Genomic DNA, 19,347 nt, shown 5'->3' on the forward strand with positions numbered 1-19,347 from the left:
CCCCTCCATCCCACCGCATAATAATAAGTAGAAAGCAATGAGACAAATCCATACATCAGGAACAGACACACTATGGAAAGCAAAAACAAAAATATATATATTCTCAAAGTCAGTTTTGTTGAGGTTATTCCATATTTTTATCCATCCAGGAAAAAGAAAGTGAGAACAAAGCCGAGGTTGCCGGCGGAGGGAGGGAGGGGGGGAGGGAGCGATTTCTGTCTGTTGATACGAGAACAGCAATCACAGTTAAAGACGAACAGACAGACAGGGCCTTACTCACCCCTTTTCTCCCCCCTGACCTCCCCCTCTTTGTTTGTATTTGGTTTAGTTACAGTTCAGTCACTCATATATAACTAGTAGCAGTAGTAGTAGCTTTTGGTTTTGGGTTACTTTTTGGTTTTTTGGTCCGCTGCTTCGAGCGCACCTCCTCCTGCTCCTCTTCCTCCTCCTTCTTCCTCTTGCTCTCCTCCTCTTCTTCGTTTCCCCCTGCAGCTTTGGCTCCTCCGCTCCTGACCGCCTCTTCTTCTTCTTCTTCTTCTTCTCATTTCTTTTGGCCCTTTGATCTGATCTTTGGAGACAAAGGAAAGGGGCAGATGGGGAGGGAGGGTTGGAGGGCAGGGGTTTGGGGGCAGTAAGGGGAACGTCGGTGCTTCACCTCTTTCTTTTGTTCTTTTTTTTTGGTTTTGGTCTTTCTTGTATGTGTGTGTGTGTGTTTTCTTTCCCTTTGACACTGCTGAGGTTTTTTTTTTGTCTGGACACTCGTCTCCCGGGCGAATCCAGAGACAACGCTGCCAGAGGCGATGCTTTGGTATCCAAGAGTGACTGTCTGGTGGTAGATGAGCAGTCTGGAAGATGACACGATGATATGAGGGCGATAATAAATCAAAAGAAGGCAAATAATGATGAAAACAAATCCCATGATGGTTTATCCACATCTACCTGTGGTATCCTCTTTGTAGGCAGTATGAACACTGTTCCTCGTGTTTACTTTGGTTAAAAGTAATGATGATGACACCGATGATGATGATGATGACAATAATAAAAGAGAAAATTAGGATGTAAATAACCCCAAGAATTCACTGTGGATCTATCAAACTAAATTCCCCCAAATTTGTATTAATTTCAGTCTATTTGCGTGGCAGAAGGGTGGGCTTTGCTACACAACAGGATGCTTTTTAAAGCTATTTTTGTAGCATGAGCTGATTTTACCTGACTCTACAGTAATTATAGTAGTAAACCCCACCCGTCTGCTGCTCCAGGGTCAATAAAACAAACGCTGTCTGTTGCAATGTCAGGTTGAGTCACTGTAAAGCTGCAAAGCGAGAGGTAGGTAGATATCCTGCACGTGGGATCAGCTGTAAATCATTAAAGTGTAGTACCACAAAGAGCGATGAATACAAAATAATAGAAAAATAGATGCTCTAGGAATAAAATGAAAGTCTGAGTGACGTGGAAAATGTTTTGGCGTGATGTAGAATGAAATACTAAACTGATCCTGGACAGATCAGAATGTCTTTTTGAACTAAAGCTTTTCTCTCCGTTTGTTGTTTTTTTGTCTTTTTTTGGTTTTCAGTTTTTGGTATTTGGAGATTTTGGTTTTACATCTTCGTAAGTGTGTGTTTCTCTTTGAGCATATTTTCTTTCCATCTTTTTAAAATAGGGCTGCGACCACGTGACCTTCCGGGCTTGTTAAACAAGTTTTTTCTTTGCCTCCCATTCCTCACACACAGTTTCAGTGCTCATCCCTGCCCTCATTGAGTTTTTTTTCCTTTTCTCTCCAGCCGTTTAAAAAAAGCTCGGTGTTCGTTTCCAAGCGAAAAACACTCCTCAGTGCCACCTCTCCAGCTGTAGATCATTATTTGGTTTCAAATTTCCCCCCTTCCTTCTGCAGTTCTCTCTATCCTCTCCATCATGCCTCCCTCTTCACTTCCTCCCCTCATCCGTCTGAGTATATTTTTGGCTTCAGAAGACTTCAGCGGGGAGGTGCTCAGAGAGGAGGCGAAATCAGAGATGGATCAGACAGAGAGATGGCTTTGGTTGAAAGGCGAGGTTGTAAATTTAGATTTTTAAAGCTCCTTAATGCTCTGCTCACTCCCCTTCCTCCTCCTCGTCCTCCGATTAATGGGATGCTTTGGCTGTCAGTCAGGGATCACTCGGCCATGGCCCCTCCCAGGGGCGGCGGCGAGGCTTCGCTGAAGGAACAGAAGGAGGCGGGACTTGAACAAGGAGACGCGGATTCCTCTGGGCACGAGGTCGGGCTCATGAGGCTGCTGGTGCCGGCGGGTGGAGATTGGGAAAAGGAGGGTCTTGGGCCGCATCCGCTGCTGACCAGTCCCATAGCGGGCGTGGAGGCGGTCGCCATGGAGCCGGTCACCATGGGGAGGAGGGTGGGGCGGTTTAGGAAGAGAGACTGGCGGAGGGAGGCGGGACCCCCAGGACCGCCCAGGAGCAAGTGACCTGCTCCCCCATCCAGGCCGGAGATGGGCAGCTGACCACTGCTGGCTGCCAGGGCTGGGAGGGTGGAGGTGAAGCAGGGAGGAGAAAGATGGAGGATGGAAAAGCGATTAACGGATGAAAAAGTGAAGAAGGAAAGAGTGAGGGGAAAAGCGGGACAAACGTAGTGGCAAGGAAAATACAGAAGGCAAAAATGAAATCAGCATAGAAAGAGAGAGATGGAGAAATGTTGAAATAAAAGCAGAATGAATGAAAGAAAAAGGCAACAAGTTAAAAAAAAAGATCAGAAATGTCACGAGGAAAAAGCCAGACAAATGTAGACCAGGTGGCAATGAAGAAGATACAAAAGGCAAAAAAGGAAGAAGTATAGATAGAGAGGGATGGAGAAATGTTGAAATAAAAGCAGAATGAATGAAAGAAAAAGGCAAGAAGTAAAAAAAGAAGTCAGATCAGAAACATCACCAAAAAGGAAACATTTCAACCCTGGATGTTGGGGCGATGATGAGGAAAGAAAACTACATACCAACTGGGAAACATTTTTTATACATTTTCTAATTTTAAATAATTGAAGGATCAGTTCATCCAAATCACTACAAATTCTAATCATTTTCAGCAATTGTGAGACAACCAATCCGTAAAATAATGGTTAAAAATATTGACCATTTTTAAAAGTCTTAATATACATAGTTTTATCTTTTAAATAACACCCAATATTTTTAGAATATTTTTCATCTTGTAATGACAAATAGCTGTAAAAATGTTCTTTTCTGATTTAAATACAGACAAAAAGTGCAATTTTATGGTCAAATGTAGCGATTTTGGATGTTTTTGTCCACAGTCAACATGCAAATGAATGCTTTTTAAATCTGGAATTTAACTAGATACTATCTGCAATGTAAGAAAACAGGGCCAATCTGTTTAAAGTGCAGTTTAATATTCACTGTGTCATTGTTTTCAGCTGTGTTGAAGCATTACCACATTATAAGAGAGTCTATCGGCATTAATTTATAAAAACACAACAGTTAAAAACCTGCATCACACACACTGCACAATGCTTGTAATCGCAATTTGCTAATTGCACTGTTTCAAATTGTGACTATGATTTGAAATCGAAGTTTTCAGCAGTAGTGGAGGCAGAACAATTTCTGAAAACCTGCACAGATAGATAACATTAGCAGTAAATAAGAGAATATACAGTGCCTTGTGAAAGTATTCGGCCCCCTTGAACTTTTCAACCTTTCGCCACATTTCAGTCTTCAAACATAAAGATATAAAATTGTAATTTTTTGTCAAGAATCAACAACAAGTGGGACACAATCGTGAAGTGGAACGAAATTTATTGGATATTTTATACTTTTTTAACAAATAAAAACCTGAAAAGTGGGGCGTGCAGTATTATTCGGCCCCCTTGCATTAATACTTTGTAGCGCCACCTTTTGCTGCAATTACAGCTGCAAGTCGCTTGGGGTATGTCTCTGTCAGTTTTGTACATGGAGAGACTGAAATTCTTGCCCATTCTTCCTTGCAAAACAGCTCGAGCTCAGTGAGGTTGGATGGAGAGCGTTTGTGAACAGCAGTCTTCAGCTCTGCCCACAGATTCTCGATTGGATTCAGGTCTGGACTTTGACTTGGCCATTCTAACACCTGGATACGTTTATTTGTGAACCATTCCATTGTAGATTTGGCTTTATGTTTTGGATCATTGTCCTGTTGGAAGATAAATCTCCGTCCCAGTCTCAGGTCTTTTGCAGACTCCAACAGGTTTTCTTCCAGAATGCTCCTGTATTTGGCTCCATTCATCTTTCCATCAATTTGAACCATCTTCCCTGTCCCTGCTGAAGAAAAGCAGGCCCAAACCATGAGGCTGCCACCACCATGTTTGACAGTGGGGATGGTGTGTTCAGGGTGATGAGCTGTGTTGCTTTTACGCCAAACATATCGTTTTGCATTGTGGCCAAAAAGTTGGATTTTGGTTTCATCTGACCAGAGCACCTTCTTCCACATGTTTGGTGTGTCTCCCAGGTGGCTTGTGGCAAACTTCAAACGAGACTTTTTATGGATATCTTTGAAAAATGACTTTCTTCTTGCCACTCTTCCATAAAGACCAGATTTGTGCAGTGTACGACTGATTGTTGTCCTATGGACAGACTCTCTCACCTCAGCTGTAGATCTCTGCAGTTCATCCAGAGTGATCATGGGCCTCTTGGCTGCATCTCTGATCAGTCTTCTCCTTGTTCGAGGTGAAAGTTTAGAGGGACGGCCGGGTCTTGGTAGATTTGCAGTGGTCTGATACTCCTTCCATTTCAATGTGATTGCTTGCACAGTGCTCTTTGAGATGTTTAAAGCTTGGGAAATATTTTTGTATCCAAATCCGGCTTTAAACTTCTCCACAACAGTATCTGGGACCTGCCTGGTGTGTTCCTTGGTCTTCATGATGCTCTCTGCACTTTAAACAGAACCCTGAGGCGATCACAGAGCAGGTGCATTTATACGGAGACTTGATTACACACAGGTGGATTCTATTTATCATCATCAGCCATTTAGGACAACATTGGATCATTCAGAGATCCTCACTGAACTTCTGGAGTGCGTTTGCTGCACTGAAAGTAAAGGGGCCGAATAATATTGCACACCCCACTTTTCAGTTTTTTATTTGTTAAAAAAGTTTAAAATATCCAATAAATTTCATTCCACTTCACGATTGTGTCCCACTTGTTGATTCTTGACAAAAAAATTAAAATTTTATATCTTTATGTTTGAAGCCTGAAATGTGGCGAAAGGTTGAAAAGTTCAAGGGGGCCGAATACTTTCACAAGGCACTGTATATATATTGTTTGCAATTTGCATTAATCGTTTTGAGTTACAACTTCTAATCAAATTATGTTCAACCAAAAAACTACAGTAAGTTACTGGAACTGGCATTTCCTCTACAATCAAAGGGATTTTATTGTGATTTACTCAATCATGTGTGGCATAAACTCAAGTGGGTCAAACTAGTATTTCCATGTTGTAATAAAACAATTATGAAAACAAGATTTTAAGTTTGCAAATTTAAAAAAAAAATTGCTACAATGTTAATTTGGTAGGGGCAAAGTTATTTCAATGTGCAGAAAGTTTGAATTACACATAGTATTTATCTGATGCAGCATTATTACGCCAACTCAACCAATTGGAATAATGTTTGCAACTTAAAAGGTTTATTTGTTAATGATTTAAAATATGTTTAAGTATTACTACATGACAAGCGAGTCTGTCAGCATGAATTTATAAACACACAACAGTTATAAACCTGCATCAGACACACTGCATGAAGCTTGGAATTGTGATTTGCTAGATTCAAGTTGTGACTATAATTTGAAATCAATTTATTTTTCAGCCCTAATGGAGGCAAAACGACTTCTGAAAACCTGCAGATAGATAATGTTAACAGCAAGTGAGAGAATATTTTTAATGTTTTGTAATTTGTGTGAACTGACCCTATAGAAATGAAACTTTTTACAATGAAGATGGACTAAACGTGCATGAAGAGGGATGTGTGTGAAATTAAATATTTCTGTCTCAGCTCTGAACTGTTTGCACAAAAAACACATTTACAACCAACAGCAGGCTGCATACTCTTAATAGAAAAAACAATTAGCGCTCTAAAGAGGTTTATTTTTGATATTACGGGATATTATTCAATATTTTACCCTGCAGTGAGGCAACACTCCAACAATAAAAGGTGTTTCTGCAGAATTACTGCAGTAAACTTGGCCGAATGAGCCGTCTATCAGTCCAGACTCTGCTCTAACAGACGGAGACGCCTGCCAACTTCTGCACTCCCGTCTAACAGTAAACACTTTTATCCATTACAGCACCGTGAGTGTAAACATTCATAGCATGTGTGGCCCCAGAGGGAACCAGACCCGAAATCCTTTTCACGTCAACACCTCATTTCAGCCCCTCTTTCAGCGAGCATCCTCTTTCTTCCCTCCTTCAGCCGGCGACTCTATCAGAGCCGACGGTGCCAGAGCTGCAGTTTCATAACAGACTGTATCCTTCTCATCAGCACATGGCCTGGAGGACGCCGGCTCTGAATGATGCCGGACAGAGGCACAGGAAGAAAGGGGAAGGTCTGAATCGGCGCTATAGGGAGATGCAGCACGTGACGGATTCAAAGCTGAGCGTATTTGTGATGCTTAATTGATTTGGCAGCAGATCATCTCTTTCAAAAGGGGGAATTTTGAGTGAAAACTAGTTATTTAGCCAACAGGTCTTGATATATTGAGGAGCAGGGGATTGTGCCTGTTCAACTGTTTACTGTAAGCTGACTTGGCCTCCTAAGCTTTGCCATAAGGGGCTCTTGTCACTCTGTGATAATGGCGGGCTATTGTATGAGAATCAAATTGAATCTTTCACCATACTGAGCAATTCAAAAAGTTTGTGCTGAGGAGGTGGAGTGTGTGCAGGGCTTGCTGTTGGCGACTGCCATCTGAGGCTTTGCAAGGAAATTCATTTTGGACAGAATGGATGAAGGGTGAAATGGGGAAGTGGTCTTTAGAAACGGAGGCTCACGAGGCCTCGTCGGGCCGGAGGGAAGCGTCTGCATGCAGCAACACACACATGCAATCATGCACACACACACCTTGCATGGTAGCCAGGGGATTGCTGCCAATGAGGGCCTGGTTCATCCCTGTGCTTACTCCCATCATTGTGTTCCTGAAATGTGGATGGACCACAAATTCACACCGACACACACCAACATTCGCACATGCAGAGAAACATGTAGTAGGTTAAATGACAGCAACATACTGATCACTGGCATTTCAGATCTAGAGGCTTCTGTTTCTCCTCTTACTATCTTTACACGCAGTATTCGTCATTTTCTGTTTGTGCCAGAACTGCTTGGCACAGATAATTTATGTCTCCTGATGTGTGTGAACTTGTAGAACTGCAGTTAAACTGGTGCAACGGCGGTCTAACGACTGAATAACACAAATTCTAGTCCAGGATCTATCTTCAGAGTTTAGCGGGTTCGACTCATTCGTAAACAACCCAGACTCTAAAAATATCTCAAATCCAGGGCATCTTTACATGTTAAACGTGAATTTCCCCTGTATGGGATAGTAAAGTTCATGTTAAATAAGATTTCTGTAAAGTTTTGTAGCTTGTTTTATATTCATGCTTTCAGTGAAGCAGAAAAGTAAATGACTTCTCAAACTGATTTGGGACTTCAACCAATAACTATTTAATTATCAGTCCATGTGTTTGTCTGTGAAATTAGAAAATAATTACAAACAGAAGTTCTCACAAACCACAGTAATAACTTGAAATTGTCTGTTTTGTCATTTCTAAGCCTTTAAAACCAGAGAGAAACAAAAAAAAAACTCCATATATCGGACTCAAAAATTTAAGTTTGTGGTTAATTTTAGTTGACTGCCTAATTGATTTAATGGTAACCTCATCTAACTTGGCCAAAAAATATTTTAAAGCAACAGTAAAGGTATAAGCCTAAATGGAAGTTGTTTTTGTTTGTTTGTTTGTTTGTTTTTTAAAGCTGAACAGTAACCAGTCAAGTGTCACCATATATGACCGACGACTGCACAACAAATGTGAAAACACCAGCTGCAGCTCAGGGCAAAATGGTGGATTATTTGGAAATGTTCACTTATATTACAAAAACAGTTCACCCAGTGAACAGAAACATTTCAGATCAGTTAGTTTGAAGGTTTTCCAGAGTTGGCTATCGGCGCCTGAAGGTCCTTAATAAAGTAGCCTTGACTTCAACAACCAAATGTAACGCCAGCAGTAAAATAATATTACAGTATATATTCTGATTAGCAGTGTTGTTATTTTCATGGTACTGATAAAACAGGTTAAAGGTGCTACAGCTGATTCTCTGTCTCCAGTCGCCCTGTAATCTCCACGATGTCCCGCCCACAGCACTATCTGATTGGCCGTTACATGTCACGAGTAACAGTCAATCGACATTGAAAGTAATTGTTTACACAGAAAGACAGAGGAGCACATCTGTAGAACAGAGCAGCTGTGGTGAGTTATCACGGTTGTGTATTTGCGGGTGATATACTAAGGGTGTCGATAATAGGTTTGCTGTGCCTTTTAGCATGTAGCTAATGGTATCTTGGGTACTCAAATTAACTTTAACACTGTTCGAACTGACAGAGGTGTCTCTCTGGCACTGACACAACCTGCAAAAAAAAAATGTACAAGCAGCATAGCCAAATCAGAAAAATGGCTAAGGCTACACTAACAGGTAGTGGCTAAGTTAGGAGGAAGCTGCAAATTAAACCCAAACTGTCTAGAAAACAGTAGCACATGATGCATTTTAGATATACGTTTTAGTGGTCAACTAAAGTAAATAGAGTGGAACTTTAGGAGACAAATTGATCAGTCCTGATCAATCGATCTCACGGTAAACAGAAGAGAGCATCTTAGCATCATATCATGCATCCTATTGCTATCATACATATTCAGTTATAGTATTGCTTATTAAGAAAGTATACCCTCCTGCAGCATAATACATCACCTTTAATGTGTTTTAAGTCAAAATATCTGTTACTGGTCTTTCTTCAATGGCAATAATTGGTATTGCACCTGAAAAAACCCTCAGTAATCGATCTCCACCCTTAATGACACTCACCCAGTGCTGAGGCCGGGCGTCCCGAGGCTGGGAGGAGCTGGACTGGCTGTGCTATGAGGAGGCGGAGTCACAGAAGAAGAAATGGCAGCCGAGCTGACTGGAGTCATGGGGCAGGACGCTGAGGGCGACGAACTGGCGCCTGAGAGGAAGACAAGAAGGATGAAGATGATCCCACGTAGCAGGTTTGCTGTCACTACTCAGAAGAATTACAGCTAGATAAAGACTTCGTCGACACTCTTCTCCATCAGCAGTCAGGATCCTGTGCAGTTGGAGTGGCTTCCTTAACTCCATTCAACTTCAGACAGGAGAGAAGTTTGTGACTGGAAAGTATTAGCCTCGGCTCAACGGGCCAATAAATTTCCAGCTGTGTTTGTTACCTGTCAGGCCATCTGTCATATCTGTGAAGCCTGGGACGGCTCACGCTGTAGCCGAGGTCTATAAATCATGAGGACGAGTCATGACTCACGGAGGTAAACAACTCAAGATGGGACCCGGGCTTCCGTGGTGTTGTCAACAAAACATCATTGTTTTCTATTTCAGGCTTTCTCTCACAGAAATCATTTTTTAAAAGTGATGATTCTTTAGTGTTTCATCAAATCAGCAACAATACAGAAATATCAACTCCTTCCAAATAATGCCGGGACCAGTTTAATCTTCCTGTGACCGACCTTTGGGTTCCAAAGCACCATCGAGCTCTAACCTTTAATAATTTATTGACGAGACTCTACACCGGCACAAACAGTAATTACAGCTCACCTGTTGTGCTGAGGCTGGTGGTGACCTGGGACAGACCCTGACTTGATATCTGCAGACAGAGAGAGAGAGGAATCAGGAAACACTTCCATCCGACGCTGAAACAAATATCATGTCTGAAATCACACGTCGGGGTGTTAAAGTAGTAAAAGGTTAGTGTGTTGGCGTTGGACTGTACCATGTGCGGGCTGTAGCAGGGGGCTTTGTGCGTCACAACAGGCGAGGTCTGGCTGGGCAGGGGAGGGGTGGTGCTGCTGGAGGGGTTGATGCGTTTCTCTTTCTGCCGGCGGTTGCAAAACCAAACACGAATCACCTCCTTCTCCATGTTGAGCTGCTCCGCCATCAGCAGGATCTCCTCCGAGGTAGGCTTCTGGTTCTGGGGAGGAAAGCACCGGAGCGATGAGGGAATAGAAAGATGTGGAAATACAGGAACTGCAGTCAGAAAAAAACTGAGATGAGAGTGGCTTGATAAAAGCTAAGTGATCCAAAATAGGACCCTGGCTTGGAGGTACAGAGGCAGATGCTGGGAATAAAGCTGTGAGGATGAAAACAAACAAGCATGTATGCAGCAAACGCTTTAGTGGTGACCTGTTATTGTCACCTCCAGCTCTAGATTTTAATTCTGGGACTCCACTAGAGGAGCTTTGCATGATTCACATCAGCCCCTCAGGATAGTACTGTCTGAAACAAACTGCCTCAACTTCTTGGTGATGTAGAGTCTTGAAAACAAAGAGTAAATCTAAAACAAACATTATTTCTCATTCTTTTTTTTGTGTTAAATCCATCATTACACATTCAAACCAAATCCAGTCTGGAATATGAGAGTGGACACCACAAACATCTGCAGTAACAGTAATGGTTAACAGCTGTACCTGTGGAAAATGTGAAAAAATGTAAACTCAAGTGGAAAAAAATCTACTGGCAGGAAAAAATGTAAATAATGTAGCTCGTAAAATGTTACTAATGTGTCGCCAAATGACTAAAGTATCTACCTGTATTGCCTGAAATCATTTTGCATTGAGCTGTAATTTGATATAAATTTTCTGCAGGCTACTTTATCATATTTGTGCTTTAATGACGGTCTCCCCGACACGTACAGTTTACCGTACTGTAGGTATCAAAGTCAGCCTACTACCGTGCTGAAGTTGCGCTCTAGGACCACGCGCACGTTGGTCTCGATGCTGGTGCGTTTCTTCCTGCGTCGGCCTGGTAGACCCTCGATGCCCAACATGGGGGAGGAGATGGAGGAGGGACTGGGCAGCATGCTGTCGATAGCCATGGTTTCTGTTGGAGAGGTGGACAGACAGGGAGGAAGAGGGAAAAGCAAAGAGAAAGACATATGAAAGAGGCACAGAAAGACACTGAGAAGGTAGAAAAGCTAGAAGACGACCATCTGCAGTGATCTCACTGGCTAAAATTAATGTAAATCTGTTGCTAAAACTAGCTAGAAGCAACGGGAACTTGTTACAGAGAGAAGATCTGAAAGCCTCTAGTTGACCCTATGAGCCTCAGCCTACTGTCAGGGTAATTTCACCAACTTTACTTTAAGCTAGTCTCGGTCCTTTTAGGGTCTAGTGATACATTTATCTTGTTTTTGTCAGAGCAGTCTCGGCTTCCATCCTTTCATAAGATGATATTTTGTATTAGTTTTTATATCAAGGAAAACAAATATTTTGTAACATGAAGTTATGTTTTTGCAAAGGTTTGACCATAAAACGTTGGCAGTCGAGATATCTTCGCATAACTGTGTTGGTGGGATACTTTTATTAGATATTGGAAAAAAATATCTGTTTGGCTTCTAACGAATGTAAATGTCATTACTTTATTCGCTTAAGTGTTCATCACATTCAGTAGTTTACTAGCAGAGGTGGCAAACCAGGCAAATACTTGTGCAGTTTCATTTCGTATGTGCAACACATTAATGCAATGAGTCCCTCAGTAGAAGGAAGAATGAGAACAGATGTGAATTTGGATGCAAAGTGCATCCATCAGGCTCAAAAGGTTTAAAATAAACTGTTTTTCTTGAAGCTGCTGACTGAGAAGCCTCTCATGTGCTCCATCAAACAGACATCAGTGTCCTGTTTCATCCAGGACAACGTTTGGAGACTCACCTGCGTCGCTCAGCCACTTCTCCAGCAGTGGTTTCAGCTTGCACATGTTCTTAAAGCTCAGGTTGAGAGCTTCGAAGCGGGAGATGGTGGTCTGGCTGAAGTCATTGCCGTACAGTTTGCCCATCGCCACGCCGACATCGCCCTGACAGAGACACACAATCAGTGTAACCACGCTAACACACACACATTTTAACGTGCTCACGCTCCTGTCCTCCTCTTACCTGGGTGAATCCCAGCTTTATGCGCCGTTGTTTGAAGGTTCGGGCGAACTGCTCCAGCTCCTCCAGGTCGCTGGGCTCCTCCCCCATGTGTCCTCCGTGACCTCCAGCAGTCAAACCGGAGGTTAAAGAAGACGCCATGGCACTGCTGGAGGCAGAGGTAGCTCCTACAGATGTCACACCAACACCGCTGCTTCCGCCGGCAACTAAAGAGCCTACAGTGCTGCTGCTTCCAGCATCACTGCTCTTCTCCCTCTGTAACATCAAGAAGTGTCACAAAGAACATGTCAGCTTTATGTAAACATATATACTTAATATGGATGCATTTTATGTGCTGAGGCTGAGCACGAGAGGCCCGAGAAATAAAGAAATCATCAGCCGTGGAATTTATTAGTGGGTTTCAAAAGCACTGAAAATATTAACGAAAGTGCATTTTCAATTTCCAGGACTTTAAATAAACTTGTTAGTGAATACATATGAGGTAATCAGCTGAGAAACAAGCATAAAAAAATCTGACCTTGGTTGCCTTAAATTATAGAGACTTGATGGGCAGAATGCACAAAAAAATGTAAGCCCACATTTTATTCTAAATAGGAGATAAAAATGCAATGATTTAATATTTAGAAATGTCATATTCATCCTTGGCTTCCCACAAGGTCGACTGACAGCAGAAGCCACATACATGTAGCATGTCAAAGCTGTAACCCTGCGAGCTTTGGGGGGTTTCAGCTAATTGAGCAGACATCATGCATGATACCTGCTGCTACACGGCTCATTTACATTCATGTCTGTGTGCATAAAATGCATGAACAAAGAGGGCACACCTGTCGTTGTGTTTGACACGACTTCATCACAGCTTAATCAAAAATCTATAACGGCCCCGGGATGTGTGAGGAGGCATTCATGCATTATATTAGAGAAGATAAAGGATGCAAGAAGAGCAGTTGGTGAATATGTCATCAAGATCCAAGGCGGTGCTTCTGCTCCAGTGAGTTCTGTATTCAAATGGTCTTTTGTGTAAAGAACATATTATGGAAATACATGTTTTACTTTGACCTTTTTTGTTCAGTCAGCTACAGCTGAACCCCAAAATCTGCCTAGAGGTTTGAAAGATATTTTTTCTTTGTCAAAATGTCCGATATTAAACCATTTATCAGAGTAAGAATTTGTAAAAACAGGAAGAATCTTCGCATTTCCCACTTTTTGACAGTCTGTCATGGTTCCATCAAGGAAAATAACCATGAAATTTAGATATAAAAATCACTTTCATTCAAAAATATGCAAAAAAATAAACCAGTTGCACGAGATCCTGTCAATACACAAAACAAAATTGAACCAAGAAGCCATTACTGACTCAGCTGTGAAAAATTCAGAGATTTTTCGGTTGAATTGCAGGCAGTGTTCACACAGAGAAAAATAAAACGCACTCAATCAATAAAATAAACGCAGCATAGCTCAGAATTAGTATACAGAGGAGCGAGTTCCTGGAGATACATTTAGCACGGTGAAACATCTTTGTACAGTTAATGAGCAGAGTAATGTGAAAACGCAAGTTTGCAGAGGTTGTAAAAATATAAACAGGTCAAATAGCTGATTTATAGCATATGAAGCTCCAGTGTATTTCCAGTATTTGTAACACTTGTGGGCAGAAAGTCTTTTAAATTTTTGTAAATCAAAGCATCTTGCTTTATTTTTTACGATTTGTGGAATTTGAGTTTGTCAAACTGCACAGAGGACATTTCTGACTTCCTCTACAAGAAATATTTCCCACCTGTGCTTGGAGTCCCAGGCGAGGTGGGGTCGTCAGTAGTCCTCCTGGGCTTTGCTGAGGTAGCTGGATCAGATTTGGTGTCGAGAGCAAACCTGTGAAGGAAAGAGCAACCAATCAACAAACCAAATACTGAGCAAGAATAGTAAATTAGTCACAACTCCTGCAGAATAATCAGGCTAGTGTTTGCATCACTTCCTTGCAAGCAAAACTGACTTTAACTGCTTGGTTTGGCATCATAATGTGGCACAAAAGTGGAAAAATTAAAGTTTTTATGTTTAATCAGAAATTCATGTGCACGCACTCTTTGAATTTAAACACTCAGTAAAATCTGCTTAAACATGCAGGTACCTAAGATAAGATAAGATAGTTAGGATATAAGATAAACTTAGAGTACAATACAATAAACAAAGGTTAGTGGAAAAGACACAATTGCAGAGAGGTTAGTAGTAAAATAGAAATCAAAAAGAATACAAAGTACAAAATGCTAAGTATCTCAGTGTTTGTGTGAAGTGTCTAAGTGGATGCCAAAGAACCGTGTCTAAAATAAATAAAATAACAGAAGTAAAAAAATGTAAACGGTAGACTAAAAACAAGAAACAGATTAACAGAAAGTGAACTGAAAGTAAACAGATGTATTGCACTAGAAATATTGTACTTGAACCTGGTAGAGGAGATGTAATGTAAAAACCATCCTCCAGTCTAAAATACGGCATTTTTTCTCTACAACCACCTCCAAATTTGAGAACCACTGAGTTAACCAACAAAGAACAAAGAAAAATAGCACAAATATCCACTGAATATATTTCAACAGTCAGAAATTAATCAGTTAATCCGAAAAAAAGACACATTTCTTAACCATCTTTTCCACTGTGCTCACTAAGAGTGGTTATTTTTGATCTTCAGATTAACGGTGAGTGTAGTTGTTGTAAATATCACTGCAAAACACAAATATTTCCTCACCCTGCTGTGGCTGCTGTGCCTGGGCAGGCTGAGACAGGAGGAACTGGGCAGGAGACTGGAGAGGATGACCCGGCATCAAAACCAGCTGCTGGAGCTGCAACAGCTGCTGGATGTCCTGCAACACAAACAAAGGAGGGTAAATAAAACTGAAAACTCAAGTTACTGATGTTGTATAAGACTGCAATGTTCGAAATGCTCAACATCAATATCTTCAGTTAAGTTTTTAAAAAATGTATTCATTATAACAAATGGTTTTCCGTAACATCACTGTGTAATTGTCAATCGTTTTCGGCTGCTGTCATTGGTCTCCTGCAGTCGGTGTTACAGTTTTAGACGATGGTGGCGGCAGTAAAGTCTGACTTGGTAAAATGTTAATGTTTCCAAAAACCCGAGACTTCAACAGTCCTTTCACATATCACGGAACAAAATGATGATTTGTGGACTGCAGAGTTTCGATTGCATAGCAGAGCAGCACAAAAACCTAAACAGAAAACACAAAGGACCTGTTCAGCATTGAGGCCTGTTTACTTCTCTCCTGCTCTCTGTGCTCATAAAAACTGCATTTTCATCCCACTGAATTCCCAGTAATGATCTTCTCAAACATACATTTTTCTGTTTTTGTCGTAAGACAATGGAATGAGTATGAAATAGAGACTGAAACACGCAACTTCCACCACTAAAATACTGATTTTAGAAACGCGCCGTCATCTGACAAACTCACCAAACACAGGAGTTAAAAACAAACTGCTGTGCCCTTTTTTCATGCAAATTCAAACCTATGACCAAAGTCGCAGAACAACTGCAATTTTTAGGAGAAAAGGAGTTGTTTTGGTGTCTTTTTCACTTTGCTAAGGGGTTTGACAGAAACTTTCATAACTAATCTGAAGGAGCGCTCTTTTTATTTATTTAAATCATGTCTGAGTTTCTTGTTTAAACCTACACTTTTGCACTTTAATATGTTATATTTCTTTACATTTCACACTGTGCTGCATTATACAGTCGCATGCAGTCAATGACTTTAAATTAGCTTAAATTAAATGGCTATTTTGCTTTTTTTGGAGGAAAAATTACTTGTTTGGATAAATCTGTTAATTGGTAAAGTAGCCAAAATATTCTTTAATAAAAAAAATGACACTGGTGGAGGCAATTATTGTTGATGTGTTGATGTCAAAGTGACAGCAGAACCTAAAAAAACGTCAGGTTCACTAAAGCTGACAGTACCTGTGCTGTGAGCTGGATCGGCTGCGACAGGGCCAGCTGTGGAGGCGGAGCTTGGACTGCCTGCTCCTGTTTGGTCGACTGTTGCTGCTGCTGCTGCTGCTGGGATTGCGCTTGGCTCTGTTGCTGTTGCTGCTGTTGGTTGGCTTGTTGCTGCGCGGCGGCGTGGGCAGCGTGAGCGGCATGGGCGGCGTTCGACTGCTGGACGGCCGCCGCCAAAAGCTGAGCCTGAGCCTGCTGGAGGAGCAACTGTTGTTGGGCTGGGAGGAGAGCGGCAAGCTGGGAGGGAGCAAGACCAGGAGGAAGGAGGTGGAATTGAGGACAGTGATGGGAAACGAGATGGAAACATGCACAAGGGAGGGGAAAGAGAATGATGCAGGATGACAGCGATAACGTAAAGGACGAACAGAATGAAGACGGATGTGGAAACGTCAAACGTCAGGAGAGAGAACAGAGAAGTGTCAGCTGAGCATTCCAGGAACTGAGGTGCAGGTGAATCTGTTAGCGGACAGTAAAAGCATGCCAGAGCAAGACAAGCCAGAAAAGCAACCCTCTTAACATAAGGAACGTTTAACTTCTGCTGCAGGTTCTTCGGGGTTTCTACACACTTGAGGATTCCAGACAGTTTTCACAACATTACTCTGAAAACAACGCTTCGACCTGAAGCGTGTTTGGAGCTGCTCATGTAAGTTACTGGGCTTATTTCAACAGCAGAGTGATGCTAAATTGTTGAATGACCAAAAACACAAGATTTTCCTTAATGCATGAGTTATGTTACGACTGCCTCTTGTCTGTCCTTTTTCTGCTTTATGCTCTGTAAATGTTCAGTGTGCAACATCAGCGCCACTACTGGTGCTACAGTGATTTTATTATATTTTATTACACCAAATGCGATATCTTTACCATTATAAGCTGTCTTGCCACTTTCAAAGTTCACACAACCGTTCAAAAGTTTAGGGTCACTTAGAAATGTCCTTATTTTTGAAAGAAGAATATCTCCATAGGGGTAGAGAGCAGCATGTCCAGCAACCATCACTCCAGTGTTCTAATGCTACATTGAGTTAGCTAATAGTGTTGAATCTCTAACTGATGATTAGAAAACCCTTGTGCTGTTATGTTAACACATGAACAAGGGTGTGAGTTCTCATAGAAAACATGGAATTGTCTGGGTGACCACAAGCTTTTGAACAGTAGTGCACATGTGTTCTTTAGCGGCGTTCACATGGAGCCTGCTGCTGTCTGATGTTGCAGGTATTTAATAAACTCAGAAGAAACAGCCCGAAACAACTGGAAGCAACAAACTAAACCACAGCTCCTGGATTCCAGTCATGAGTGAGGAGTCATTTATTTATTGCAGCCTGTCTTTGTCGCAGTGAAGTTTCATTTTGTTTTTACATTTTAGTTTGTAAAAGATGTGAAACTGTTGAGCAAAGTGAATGAAAAATGTGTTTTGTGATTTTTTTGCTCTTTTGCTGTGATGTTTACAGACCAATATTCACACTGAAACACAAAAAAGTCACCAAATTACAGCACATAATTTGAAATACATCATAAATTTGTGAATGGTCGGTTTCTGCGGCGGCTGACGAGGAACAGTTTTTCTAATTCCTTTCATGTACTCAGTGCGTTTTCTCACCCCTGCTAGCTGACTGCCAGCCAGCATCAGCTGTGTGTGGTGGTGTTGAGTCTGCTGCTGTGGCTGAGAGGGAGGAGCTGGAAGAGGAGGCGGCACAGCGCTGTGTGTTATCTCAGAGCTCTCCTCGCTCTTTACCTGCAGGAGAACACAAAGGAAAACCGTCTTTTAGCGGGAATCATTCAGAGGAACGTGCTGCATCACATTCACACAGTTAGACACTCTCAGATCTCTGAGTCGGCACGCACGCTCAGTCAAGAGTGTCTAATCATTGATAGTCAAACTTTTTTGCTGCTTTACAGGTGCTCCACCGCAGGCAAACCTTATATAACTTCATGCTCAAGCTGAGAATGGACGAGATACTAAGCCTGCTGAAAATATGACGCTGCAAAATACACGTCTGCTTTGACACGTTGAATTTCAGAAAGGGTTCTTCCCAGAACACCTTTCTCCATAATGCACTCAAAAAAGCACATTTTGGTGATTATTTTACTCCACTCTGTCTACTAACATCCGTAAATCTAACTTGTAAAACATCCCCCTAAAGGCTGTGTTCTTATAATAAGCTTTTCTCATATTTTGATGCAGAAACATCCACTTTAGTAGCATTCATGTACATCAAACCTCCCACTTTTATTCTGAAGGTTCTTAGAAAGAGCCTCATTCATATGTATTAGCCATAGCTTGATTCGTGTAGCTTTTTGTTTTTCTCTTTTTGCTCTGTTTTCTTCAGATTTACGGAGCTATAAGATCCAGAATGCACTTCTTAGAGAGCTTGGTAGAAGGAAGAAAGGCAGACAGGAAGACGGACTGACAGACATGACATTCATTCCCTTGAAGACAAAAATAGGTGCCAAAATTGCTGGTATTTAGAACGAAGGTGCAGAATTATGATCACAACCAGGGTGTGAAACATTACTCTTGCCCTTATGCATGTCATTCGCAGGCTTTAAAGCACAGTGACACATATTTAAGAAGCATTTCAAAGATCCTGACCATAATTCTGAGCGTTGCAAAGCTAAAAACTAGCTTGTGATCTGCTGCGACAGAGAGAACAAAGGAACAGGTTTCTCATAATGTATGAGAAAGAGAAGAAAAACCAGATTACTCAGGTGAGAAAAAAAGAAAAAACAGAAGCACTTTTGTTCATACTCCTTTGTTTGACTTTGTGAACTCGCTCTCTGTCTTGCTTCTTACCCCCGATTCACAGATTGAAGCGTTTGCCGGACATCTGTCCAAAAGGACGAGTCAATCTTTCTCGTTTTCATGGTGTCAGAAAAATTCCAAAGCTGCCGACCTCTGACCTGCGGCTGTCGCTACCTGCTTGCAGGCCTGTCATTTCCCATCCATCAGGGCTGCACTGTGCTGCATCTTCACGTCTATCATTCACTGTCACCTCGTTCACATCTCTTTTTATCCTCTCTGCTCTCCTCTGTCAGCTCTTGTCTTTCCGTAAAGGTGGGCGTGGACTCGGCTACATGATTTGCATATTGGATGATTGCTACGTGACTCTCGCCTTGGCAGCAGGAGTCAAAAAAAACACAATATGGATGAACTTATGCTCACAACTACAAAGTCACATCACTCAA

The 19,347-nt window shown here is 41.7% G+C and overlaps 1 protein-coding gene and 1 long non-coding RNA gene across 4 annotated transcripts in view; one reads left to right on the forward strand and one right to left on the reverse strand.

Moving 5' to 3' along the window:
• Positions 1-706: 706 nt before the first annotated feature.
• LOC110953654 (POU domain, class 2, transcription factor 2) overlaps positions 707-19,347 on the reverse strand; it is an 82,954-nt gene continuing 64,313 nt past the window's right edge. For both annotated transcript variants that reach the window (XM_051956140.1, XM_051956139.1), the window contains exons 5-16: positions 17,762-17,896; positions 16,129-16,404; positions 14,908-15,022; positions 13,948-14,039; positions 12,180-12,431; positions 11,959-12,100; positions 10,983-11,131; positions 10,026-10,223; positions 9,851-9,899; positions 9,095-9,233; positions 7,079-7,152; positions 707-2,511 (exon numbers count right to left, since the gene is read on the reverse strand). In XM_051956140.1, coding sequence (XP_051812100.1) covers positions 2,150-2,511; positions 7,079-7,152; positions 9,095-9,233; positions 9,851-9,899; positions 10,026-10,223; positions 10,983-11,131; positions 11,959-12,100; positions 12,180-12,431; positions 13,948-14,039; positions 14,908-15,022; positions 16,129-16,404; positions 17,762-17,896 — 1,983 coding nt within the window. In that variant the 3' untranslated portion in view covers positions 707-2,149. The remainder of the gene's footprint in view (positions 2,512-7,078; positions 7,153-9,094; positions 9,234-9,850; positions 9,900-10,025; positions 10,224-10,982; positions 11,132-11,958; positions 12,101-12,179; positions 12,432-13,947; positions 14,040-14,907; positions 15,023-16,128; positions 16,405-17,761; positions 17,897-19,347) is intronic.
• On the forward strand, positions 16,369-17,571 carry LOC127536273 (uncharacterized). Of its 2 annotated transcripts, XR_007945272.1 has the most exons (3): positions 16,369-16,617; positions 16,712-16,810; positions 17,377-17,571. It is a non-coding gene; the product is annotated as an uncharacterized LOC127536273 (long non-coding RNA). The 2 variants fall into 2 exon arrangements; XR_007945271.1 differs by having other exon boundaries at positions 16,369-16,810.

Source organism: Acanthochromis polyacanthus, chromosome 11 (assembly GCF_021347895.1).
Source record: "Acanthochromis polyacanthus isolate Apoly-LR-REF ecotype Palm Island chromosome 11, KAUST_Apoly_ChrSc, whole genome shotgun sequence".
Classification (NCBI taxonomy): Eukaryota; Metazoa; Chordata; class Actinopteri; family Pomacentridae; genus Acanthochromis; species Acanthochromis polyacanthus.